Here is a 12,440-nt window from a genome sequence, read left to right as displayed (position 1 = left end):
AGATTTCGTTCACCACACGGGGTCAAGGCAAACAACTTGTTGGACAGTTTAAAAGTTCAGAAGAGGCCAAGTGGCCTCACAACCACAAAATCCCACATAAAACAGAAGCAAGTCAGGAATAACATGCAGTGTGTATTTGACAGACACTTGGAGACTTATGAGAAATATTTTATTACAGGAATTTCATTTTCAGTCTATCAGTCAGGTGTCCACAACTCTAAAACCTGTACCTGAAAAACAATTGGTATTTCTTTTGCTGTTTCACTTGAAAAGGCTAAAATCAGGCAACAGATCTTTTCATCAATAGAAGAAGCATTTGCTTTTGGCCAAACAGCTGTCAAACCTACCTGAAAGCTTACAGCTTTTACTTAATTGAAGCAACAGGCATAACCACAAACACGGGAATACACAAACATCACAACAGATTTCAAAGCCACACTAACAAATGCCTCTTTCAGAAGCCCTTCCAGTGCTAAGTGTGCATTCTTCTGAAATTATCAGTCTAACACCCCCTGGCCTGTTCTCAGCACCGACTTCAGTAAATCAAGAGTCTGAGATCAAGAGAGGGAAGAGAGGGTTTCATCTGAGGGGTCAGAAGAAATGGAGTTAGTTGTTGGTTGGTTAACCTGATTTTTAAACTCTTTTGTAATAGCAAAAGAAAATATCAATATCTCAATGTATGAGAAAGCATGACTTCATGAAAGCAAAAGACCTATAACAACATTATTAATATGACAAGAGTTCTTTGGGATCTTTTTTGGGCCGAAACAAATTACACTGTGTCCTCTTAGCATTCAGGGGAAGCAAGGGTAAGAAATGGTTTAATATTTGTCAATAGTTAACGGAAAAAAAGGAAAAAAATAATTTATTGTAATGTGGAAATCTAAAAATTAGACATTTATATCCCTAATGTGTCATATATTTAGAAATGAAAGTGTATTCTTTACTCTCCACTCAATCACATGTAGTTTACACAATGTTCATTTATTCATTTTGCACTTGGGTCCACTAAGGAAAACATAATTTGTTCAAAGAATTTAAAATTAGTATCTAACTACTCATTATTCACAGAGACTGTTAGGACTTAGCAGTATCACTTGTCCACAAAACTTTACAATATAGTATTGCATACTTTACAGATACTGGAAAGTCTTCTAAACCCTGCAAAGAGTGTAATTTGTCTATTCCGAAATAAAATATTATTAAAACATCACTAAAAAGAGATTTTTTGTTTAAACAACATTGCCATACACTAAGGTGTAGTGTTATTGAACAACAGGACATGGTATTTAAAAGCAAACAAACAAAACCCTATAAAGCTACTTTTAAGTGTCAACTTTTAGAACAGAAACTCAGAAGACAACATGGAAATCAAAAATATGGTCTGTAAGGAGCACACTACAGAATGTGCACCTCACTTAAGCTGAAAATACAAAAGCTGTTACTGGTTTCTTTGATGAGTCACTTTTGTTTAGGGAGTTTGTAGAATAATATCTTTTCTGCAGAGCAGATGGGGGTAGGTCACAGAGCCTCCAGAGTACTGTAGCTTAAAGTGAGCAGGTTTCTAATAAGATTATTTTTTTCTAAATATTTACCTGACATATAAATTAGTCATCTGTCATACTTGCAGTATGCTATAGTGCTTCTACTTACTGACTTAATGGGTCTTGAAGAAGAAGAAATTATATAAATTGCATTTTTCTAGCATAGTATCCTACAATCTGGAACTAAAAATCTTCTGTGTATTGACCTAATTTCTCCACTGACTTTTATAAGGAAGAATCTTTTGCAACATGCCAGTACCATCTATGGAATGATGCAAACCTTTAGAATACGCAAACCAATGTGAAAAAAACAGAGAGATCTGATAGCTATTTTGCAGAAGATCATGGTGCAGTAAGAAACTTGATGCAGGTTTTAAGTGACAAAAAGTGTCTAACTTAACCACCTAACAGAAATAAAGCATATGCACATGCACACACACACATCCCTCCACTTGTCAGCACAAATTCAGAACTGGTGAGAACCAACTTGAACTGTTGAGGAACTATGTTGCCATCATGTAATGACAAACTGCTAAAGAGGACAGCTCTCTCTAAAACACAGATCAAGCAGGATCACAAAAGCTATTGCTGAAAGTGAAAGACAAGGTGGTTCAAAAAAGGGAAGTTAGTGATAAAGGACAAGAGAAAAAGTATACTGCTGGAAGCATATAATCTGCGCTGTTTTCCTTTTTTTTTTAATAACTTTACTTGCAAATCAGATTTTATTTTAATTTTATTTTTAATAGAGTTGACTTGCTACTAGTCAAAAAAATTATCATAACCTTGGAAAAACTGAGCATCAGGACTACCATGCCTGATCAGTCCTGCTACATATTTTAAATGGCACCAAGAGGTAGGAGACTTAAAGGTCTCAGTGGCCCAAATGACACCTGCTAGAGTGATCACAACAGAAACGGAACTTCACTGTTGCTACATGAAGAACGATTCAAGGGACTAGGTTTGCCCAACCTAGAGGAGAGCACTCATGGAGAATCTAATCACAGTCTTCTAATACCTAAAGGGTAGTTTTAAAAGAAAACAGTGGTACTTTTTCCAAGGACGCATTGTGACATGGTAAGAGACAATAGGCACAAGTTGCTTCAGGGCAATTCTGCCTACATACCAAAAAAAAAAAAAAAAAAAAAGCTTCCATGAGGAAAAAAAAATAAACATCAGAATATATTGTCTGCTGTGGAATCTCTCTGGCACTGAAAATACTGATAATCTGGTCTGACAGGGAGCTGCATAACCTAAAGTGGGACCCAGTTTCCACTGGAATAGACCAGAGTATCTCCAAGCCTGGCTTCTCTATAACTCTGTAATATTCTGTGAACTTACAGAACAAAACAGACCCCTAGACTCCATTTTGAGCCTGCCCAAGACTTTCGGAATTCTCCAGGAAACAAATAAATCTATTTGTGAAATATTCTCTAAAGTTCTTTTGCCCGTTCAGAAATACTGTGTGGGAGAGGAAGCATTTGCTGAGTTCAATTCATTTTTTCAATGTAATTAGTGAGACAGTATACACCATCAAAACAGTTTGTAACAAATACATTATTTTTCAGGAAGAAATCATCATTTTTGCACAATTCAAAGTCCATAAATGTAATACAGAAATAAGGACCAAAATTATCCTCCGTCTCCGGACAAAAAAAAAAAAAGGATATTGCACCTTACAATACAGTATACTGTACTATAAACTTGACCCTTAAAACTGAAATTGTAATTCCCTCGCTAAAGAGTCACCAGAAATTATTTGGTTAGGACCATAAGGTACTATAATAATTGATTTTGGAGGACTGGATAACTGGAATGTGAAATCATACTCAGCCAGATAGCTTATTTTAAAAGTTTACCCTGAAAGACCACCTGATGAAGCCATGATCTGATTATACTTGCCAGGAAGATGACTTTAGATCAATACCATTTTTCAAAGTCTAGTCCAAGATATGCTAGCACTGGCTGAACAGCCCTCCTTGTTTCAGATAGCTATCAGAAAAGAAGTCCTCACAGAAAATTCTCAAGCTGTGACAGGACTGACAATCTTGGTAACTACCCTTGTAAGATCTGATATTTGTATAAAAAAATATGTTGGGAAATAAGATCATTTTTCATTTTTTCTTCTTTGTCAACTTACGCTATGTGCGCATTGCATACTGGCAGAGGTCTCACATTCACAAAGGAAAAAGATAAAATCAAATATAAAACAAATATACAGACCCTTAAATCCATCCTCTTAAAACTGGTTACTCTGTCTAGGAAAGCCATATAGACGTAAATGTGCTGGACAAGGTTATATAGCTTATAATGCAAATGGAACGAACACTATTTACCTTCGCTGGCTGATAATTCTTTAATCACCAGTTTTGATTCCTGGAAGTCTAAATCAGAGAGGTATACATAACCAGTTGTTTACTATGCAAAAACCACAACTCCATATGAATTAGACAATTTATAAAAAAAAAAAAAATTACATATTTATACATTGACATTTCTTAAGCAAATCCTCTTTAAACAGATGACCTTATTGCAATGAAAGAGACAAAGTAATTTCAAATAGAAAAAATAATAAGAAAAATAAAAGCATTTGAAGCAAACCTGTTTAATACTCAAAAGAGATGGTTCCCCAGCAGGTCTTTGTTCCAACCTGAGCTTGAGACACTCGTGGATAACATTAAGCAGGACTCGGCAAAGGACCAAGAATGCAGGTTCAAAAGATGGTAAATCCATGGATTTCAGCTCTTCCCATGATACAGTGCTGCATTTTTGCTCACAGCAAGGTGGGGAATTTAATAACTGCACATAATCTGAACACAACATGGGATCTGGAAATTCTGAAAACTGTAACAAGAAATAGGTATCATGAAAAGGATCCCCAAATTCTTTAAGATTTAGAGTCTGTTTAAAGTAGCATACACAAAAGCCTATTTTTAAAAGGTAAGATTTTATTACAGCTACCTATTAATTAACTGGCAAGTCAACCATAGAAGTTTCAATTTATTTTTTTTTTGTGGTGGGTTTTTGATTAGTTTTATTGTTTTAAAGCTTTTTTTTTTTTTTTTTTTAATTTGAGGATCACCAGGCTGAGGAAAACAATTATGGACCCTTAGGAGTGAACACATTTTCTTACTTCACGGTTCTGCTTTAAAATAATTAAATCATCTATTAAAGCTCAAAGATTCCTTCACTACACATGAAGAAATTGCTGTTTGAGGTTATAATTAAGTTATCTCTAACATAATATAGGAATATATATATTCAGGTCATTATAAGATACAATACTTGAAATTTTCACAATAGTAATAATAATGGCCTTACACCTATGACTATGACTGAAGAAAGAAGTATGCACTTGGCTATGTCAGATGAGTAATCTTATTCTTTTTCGAATACACAGTGTATCAAAAACTTTAAGCTTTCTAACTTTATATAAAGCTCCACATTGTAAAGTAATGCAATGTTCATGGAAGCATCACTAGCTAAACTGAACAAAACTTTTGAAATATTTTTTCTGAACTTTGGTAGATGTAAGAAACTGAAATTACAAAAGGAAGATTAAAAAGATTAAGTTGCTTTTTTCAATTACTAAACTTACTTTTCATTTAAATGAAAACTACATTTAAATGAAACGACATTTCTAATTAGAGAAAGTAATTGAAAATATCTGAACTGTACATCCTAGATATCTAAACTACAAGTCTTGTCACAATGTTCTAGAAAAGATGTACATGGAGGCTTTGTGGGGTTTAAACTAGCAAGAAAATTTGTATCTCAATATGTGTGCAGTTCTTAACACACCATAGATAATATTTGTTTAAGATTAAGTGTGTTTTATTTCATAGCTGCTAACTATGAGACCTGAATATCTTTCATTCATATATTAGACGTAACTAGTATTTTCTAGGTTTTCTTCAGTCAAATTTAAATAACAGCACTACAAAGGAGATATGATAAGAAATCAGATCAAATGGTACAGTGGAACCTTTAAGTTAAAAAAATTTAAGCCACTTTTAAGCTCCTTTTCTAAAAGAAAATTTAAAAATGTTTATTTCTTTACACTTACGCATTTTTGACATTTATGCCTAAAGTGTTGTACAAGCCCTGCTTCCTCAGAAGAGCCACACAAAATTACAGCTACTGAGAAGTCAGTTTTTTAGTATTTTTTAATATTTTGAAGTTTCTCAACTGGCATGTGGGATGGGATAGCACATTCATTACTGTCTAATGTTAGCACAAAATGCTATGAGCTGCAGATTTGTAAGTGGTTTATAAAATCGCTATCTCATTATACAGAGATAGTGAATATGCATCAGTGGGGATATTTCCTCTACACCTAATTTAGCTGAAGTTTAATCACTTAAGATCAATTAATCAATTAATCAATTAAGAAATTCTTAAGAGGTACATTCAGGTCTTCTTTTTACTAAATCTCTTAACAAACTTTATTTTCTGAAGAATACTGTCAGAGCTCAAAGCTTTTACAAAAGAGACTTTCATTAATAATAGATCATGAAAATGCTGTACAGTACAACAAAATATCTGATACATACAACCCTCACTGTGATGCAAGCATGGTGTTGGAAAATCTAGTCATAAAAATATTAAAGAACTAGTCTATGAATAAACATGACGCAACAAAATTGAATGAGTTATTTCATTTTCTAACATTCAGACATCAGCATATTACTTCAGGGCTTAGTTTTAGACACTTAATCATCTATTGTTCAACTTGACTAATCTTAGTCTTCAGCAGGCCCAATGTGAAATATTCTCAAGTGTCTACAAAACACTTTAAAAAAAAAAACACAAGCTATTTATTAAGATCCTGCATAAAATCTGAAGGTGCAGCCAGTTGGATAAACAACAAACAGGATGCAATGGCTTTAAATAATATTCTAATCAAATAACTTATTTAATTTTGTAAACAATACAAAATAATAGCTATTTTCTCTGAGAATCAAATCATATCACTTCTACCTAAAACACTCGATAGTACCTAAGCCTTGTTAAAATGTCAGAGCACAACTATGATGAATAAAACTTGTACTTTAAAAAAAAAACCTACAAACACTCATCTGTATAAGCATTTACATACATTTATGATGAAATTAGCATTACATTGCTAATTTCCTTCAAAGTACTGCCATTTACAAAGTCCAGCCAATTCAAAACTGTCAAAACTCTCTTCTATTTTAGTATGGTAACATATTCTGTTACAGTAGGTACCACACTTCTGACAAGCAGTATTTTCTCTTTTTTGACAGCCTTCATTTAATTTTGGTGCAGGAAAGAAGTTTATGATTTCGTAACATTCACCTTCAGTCATATACCCTTTCTTAAAGGAGAACAATACTCCAAAGAAAATGGAATAATTACTGAAAATGAACACTTGAAGAATTCACAAGAATAGAGGAGAGAGAGAAGGTTATCCATACATCTTACATAAGACAACCACTGCTAAATTACCATATGGTTTCTTTGAACCTTCAGTAACAACTCTAGTTTCATTAACTTATTAAGAACCCTCATGAAGTCAAGACATTTAAGGTATTCAGCAATTTCAAAAATACATTCAAAATCATTTTCAATCTCCCCAAATTATACTTTACTTCCTTTCTTTTTTAAAAGGTATTATATATTATATATTATAAAATTTCTGCCTGTATATTAAGCTAAACATCCCACCTAAGTATATATGGGTTCTATTTTGGTTACAGCAACAGATATCTGCAGGTTTTGCTTATGGACATAATTTCTTAGTAATACACAAACTTTTTAAAACTGCCTAAAACATTCCTAGAGTTGAAACCAATTGGAGAATAAAAATTGAATAGCTTTTTTTTTTCTTTTTTACAGTACTCTCTACATTAGCAACAGTACAAATAAAAACAATTTTCTAAAATCATATCACTTTATAAAGGTAAACTTAGTTATCCTTAGTTAACCTCCAGGGGAGAAAAGCATTCTTGTTTCTTTTGCAAATGTGACAGACGCACTTAGGGATCAGCAATGTGTCTCAGACCACATACAGTATCCATATTACAATGGGCATGTTAGCTAAGAAATCCTTTATCCAGAATCCACGGTTAGGCCCCGAACAGTGCCAGTTCATCAGTGAGGACAAATAATCCTAACTACTAGTTCCTCCTAACATAAAACTGCCCAGAAGTTAGAAAACAGTTTAAGTTAAAAAACAATATTCTGCCTTGAAAGAGCTAGTGAACACAAATTACCATATGAAATGTCAGCTAGTCCTTCATTTATTGCATAATTCACACTAACAATTATTCTTTATTAATATTATAGAATCACCCAATGAAAAAGAATAAATAAATTAAGAGAGAGTTGAAGAAAGCAGCATGCTAACATGACCTTCTTTCATAGATTTCAAGGTTAAGAGTCCATTTACTTCTCCGATTTGGACTCAAGCATAACATACCACCATAGAATTTCATTCATATAGAAGAGGAAAAAGAACCAAAACAATTATGATGTTTTGATAAAGGATGTCTTGCAGAAAGACTTCCAGTCTTGAAGACAAGAAAAGGAAAAAGTGTCAATTCCACACTTCCATAGTTAATTTTTTCTTATAATTAATCTTTTGTGCCTTATTTTCCATTGCAATTTTTCTGACTTGAGGCTTTAGATGTTAGAAAATTTAATGAGAGATGTTATCATAAAATGTCATTTAAATTACAAACACAGAACTATGTTGTGCTGCAGACATTCTAAATCAGACCAAATGACAGATTCACTTCTGTTGAAGTAGAATAGGGCTCTTAATCATAATATACATTATCTTCCAAAAACAGCAAAGCAATCAATACTTTCAAAAGATCCCAATTCCTCCAGTTTCAGTTAGAAACAATACTGCTCGTGGGGTTCTCCTGTTACCCATCCACACCAGTAACAACCTACCTCCAGCTGGCAATCACTCCTTACCAACGCCATACGAGCCCTTTGCAATGAACCATGCATTAGCTTGTGCAGTCTTAAAATTAGCTTCCTCAACCCCATTTGCTTCAGTGCTTTATCTACAAATGGCCTGTAAATAGAGGTCAAACAGTGTTTGCTGCAGCCTGCCTCAGCGCTGCATTCTGGAATAACCCAAGAGGCAGAGTCATCCTCAGATTCAAGCCTATCAAGCTTCCTTGAAAAATGGTCCTGAAAGTCAAAATTTGGCTTATTAGTAAAATTGTTCTTGATGGCTTGTCTAAGCTCCTCAACATTCTCCTCAGAGATTTGTTCTTCACCATCACTCTCCTCTGTGCATGTTCCTGAGGATTCCTTTACTTCTGTTTCCCTATCAACTTCTTCATCCTCTGGATCATTGTCCTTAGATGGTCGAGGAGAAGGAATTTCAAACACTGGCCAGCCAATGTCAGAAAGATTTTTGATGCCCAAAACAGTTCCCATAATCCTTAGTTTTTGATTTAAGTCTTTTGTAATGTTTAGCCATAGACAGAGTGCCTGCACTCTGTCTTGGAAGTCCTTTGCAGCATATTTTTCATAGTCCTTTTGAAGAGCCTGCAGAGATGGATAAAGTGCTTCTATATACTCTAGCAGCTCCATTATCCGCTTTACTTGCTCAAACGAGACCCGCTGGCGATGGAGGTGGTCGTGGTAACTTGAGTAACCCAAAGCACTAGTTCCATGTGTTGTTTTGCAAACTCCTTCTCCTGAAGTACCATTGAGACTGGCTCCGTTTTTTACACAGGAGAAGCTTCCATAGTTCACTTTGAACGTGAGGATTTCATTGATAATATCGGGGATAGCTTGACGGGCTGCATAGAGATAGAGGTCTTGGTCATTAATGCTCCGGCCAGCATGCCAAGCTTGCAGCTCCAGCCAGATCAGTTCATTGGATCGGTTCAGCCAGACAGAAGAGGTGCTTTCCTGTCCTCTTTGCTCCCTGTCCTTTTTCTTTGAGACTGAGGTAAGTTTTAACAAAAGCCGCAGGGTTTCAAAGAATTTTAAGCGGTCTGCTGGGCAATCAGTCCTAGAAGTCTGGCGTGCAGTTCTGGCTATTGGCATGGGCACAGAGACTGGAAGCTTAGCATTGCTACAGCCAAGGCTGAGGTAAGGCTTATTGAGATCAACATCTGGAATTGTTTTTTTTGGCAGAGACCCACCAACTGAGTCTAACATAAATGAGCACTGCACATTTTTCTTGTGATCTCGTTCTGTTGTCCTTAGGGTGTCTCGGATTTTTTTCCCTTGCTTATAGCTGTGCTCCTCCACGTTCTCAATGGGTTTCCCATTGTCTTTATGCACAGCCTGAGCTGGTACACTCATCTTTTCTGTAAAAGAAAAAAAAAAGAATCTGACTACACCAACAAGAAAAATCATTCAATCAGTTCCCAGTTTCTTAGGGTGTGCATATTACATTTCTTAGTATCAATAAAACAAAATATGCAAGGGTAGAAGTAAAATGAAGTCTTAGCAATTACCATTAGTACAGCAGAATCAATACCAATACCAAAGGAAATTTTTTTTCTCCTCTTGTTTAACTCTGATGTAGAAAGGACCTCAGAATTTTCATTATACTGAGTATGTCATCTACAGAGAACTAAGTATGATTGACAGGAAGAGAATGTTTTCCAAGTTTATTTTCTATACATTTGTCAAACAAGCTCCTAGATAAAAACTCAAAATGCAATAGAATATTAAGATTTCTAAGTCAACCAGAATTAAAAATGTTCCATTGTACGTGCAATCTCATAAAAACTGGAGCACGCATGGATTCTGAAATCTGGCTTGAATGATCTGATCCCAGCTCTCAGGGAACTGTTCTTAGTTCTGGGAAGCCCTCTGTAGTCTTAATACACTACCTCCAGAAGCCTACTTTCCCATTCCCCCCAAACATAATAATTTGCCTTCTCCCTTACCACAAAACAGCAGCCCTTTTCTGTCTAATTGTGCAAGTACCTTCTCTTCTCTTCCTTTTCTTTCCGCAGCAGCAGCAGACCTTACTACTTTTCTGTAACGCTAACAAAAGTATTTCAATCTGGGCTTTGCCAGAATGAACTACTTGGTAAGTATTGAAAGTATTAAAGAGTTGTTCTCTTTCTCTTAAAGACGATGAGAGAAACATCTATATTCAGACTAGCTGCAGTCCAGGGATCAGCAGCTGGAACAAAACAAGCTGGTCACACTCCACACTCCCCTCACTCCCCCAGGGCCCCTACTTATTCAGGGACAGAAAAGACCTACAGAATGATGGCTGAATACTCTGTCTTCTGTTCACTGTGTGATTCCTAGGATTATCTGTTGTGCATGACTCATTCCCCACTCTAGAAGTAATGATTTCCTTACAGTCTTCACTACTGTGCTCCTAACTATAATATCAATTAATACCAGTAATAGCAATAAGATTATTTGCAAAACACCCCCATTCAGTGGAAGAATAATATTATTCCCCTTCTATGTATGAAAAAGCATGACAGAGGAAAATCAGTCAAGCCACCACATTTCTGGGTACCAAAAATGGAAAGAGCTATTGCTCAACATTACAGAACATTGAGCACTTTGTGTTCAAAGCTTCTTGACTTCCATTGCACCTCAAATTCCCAACACTTTTGCAAACAACGTCCCAGAAACTCTAGCTGCTTCTGGAAAAAAAAACAAGAAATAGACAATTAATAATCACACATTAAGATTTTCATTTGTGCTACTTGGCTAGCATCACACAACTTCTCGTGGCAAAGTGCTGTTATCATCCTATGATGCACTTCACTGCTTTAATTATCAGATCACCCTCTATTCTTGTTTCATTTGCTACATATGTTCCAGTATCTGCCACACAAGAAGGTACAGTCCAGTTTTCTGCATTTCAAAATTCCACTCAATCTCTATTCAGTTAAGACAGAAGTTCTTTGGAAAAGAATTGATGTGATAACACAGCTCAAAGACTACCAAAATGTATGCAGACAAAGGAATTGCATTAAGGTTGCAGAGCTGTCTGAAACAAAAGCAAATGTAGAGGTGTGTGGACAGAGCACTTTCCTCCCAGATATATCACATACAGTGTCATACACCAGATAATACTGTATACATGTGATCTCCAGAAAAAGCTAACTAACAAACCCTTCAGAAGCTTAGGTACTCTTATGATGAATAATTTCTAGAATGTTACAAAAGTCTTCAAAGTATGGTAACAACTCAGGAAATATGAATGAATGGTACAGACATTTACACAGAACATGCTAATTGAACAATGCAGAGACAGAAATATTCAGCCCCTGATGGGGAACTGAAAAGAGAAAACACCTGAAGTATTTAAGTCATACCCCAATGATAGTGATCAGACCCCCTTTTGGTAACAGCAGCAAGAGATGTCAATCACTTGAGCTCGTTCAAACTCTAGATTTGTTCAGAAGGAGAAAAAATACACATATGTAAAGAAATCTAAGCTTGTACAGCTTCATTAGAAAATGAGGAGAACACCTGCCTACTATAAAACAGTGAAAACACAGATCTGGACCATCAGTCCTCCAAACTAGATATACTGAAAGAAAAGCTTCCCACACAACTGATGACTAAGAGCATGGGTCTCCAGATTCTGCAGCTAGACTTAAAGACAGAAAAGACAAGTGGTGAAACTAATAAGAAAAAAAATGTCTCTACCTATGTGCAATTTAGAATTCTGTTTTATGCATTATTTAATCTTTCTAATTTAGCCTGCAATTCAAGTTTAGAAAATTAGAAAGCAATCCCTGCTGAAAAAGCTTTTAGGTTCATCTCTGGCTAACATTAAAGGCTAGGCCAGATAGGGCAAACAAGTCTATAAATACACAAACACTCCCATGAAATGTATACTCTCCCTGGCTTTTCCAAGTGTTTCGGGAACCTCAAAAAAGCACACCCTCTCCATTTCCAAGCATGGCACACCTGGAA

General features: G+C 35.4%; 1 protein-coding gene across 3 annotated transcripts in view; it reads right to left on the bottom strand.

Annotated features, from left to right (window-relative positions):
• MAP3K4 (mitogen-activated protein kinase kinase kinase 4) overlaps nucleotides 1-12,440 on the bottom strand; it is a 74,130-nt gene that overhangs the window by 36,312 nt on the left and 25,378 nt on the right. For all 3 annotated transcript variants that reach the window (XM_050709475.1, XM_035538309.2, XM_035538308.2), the window contains exons 3-4: nucleotides 8,463-9,844; nucleotides 4,143-4,385 (exon numbers count right to left, since the gene is read on the bottom strand). In XM_050709475.1, coding sequence (XP_050565432.1) covers nucleotides 4,143-4,385; nucleotides 8,463-9,844 — 1,625 coding nt within the window. The remainder of the gene's footprint in view (nucleotides 1-4,142; nucleotides 4,386-8,462; nucleotides 9,845-12,440) is intronic.

The sequence above is a fragment of the Cygnus atratus genome, chromosome 3 (genome assembly GCF_013377495.2).
Source record: "Cygnus atratus isolate AKBS03 ecotype Queensland, Australia chromosome 3, CAtr_DNAZoo_HiC_assembly, whole genome shotgun sequence".
Taxonomy (NCBI): domain Eukaryota; kingdom Metazoa; phylum Chordata; class Aves; order Anseriformes; family Anatidae; genus Cygnus; species Cygnus atratus.
Note: the sequence above shows the minus strand (reverse complement) of the source record. Positions and strands in the feature narration are given on the sequence as shown.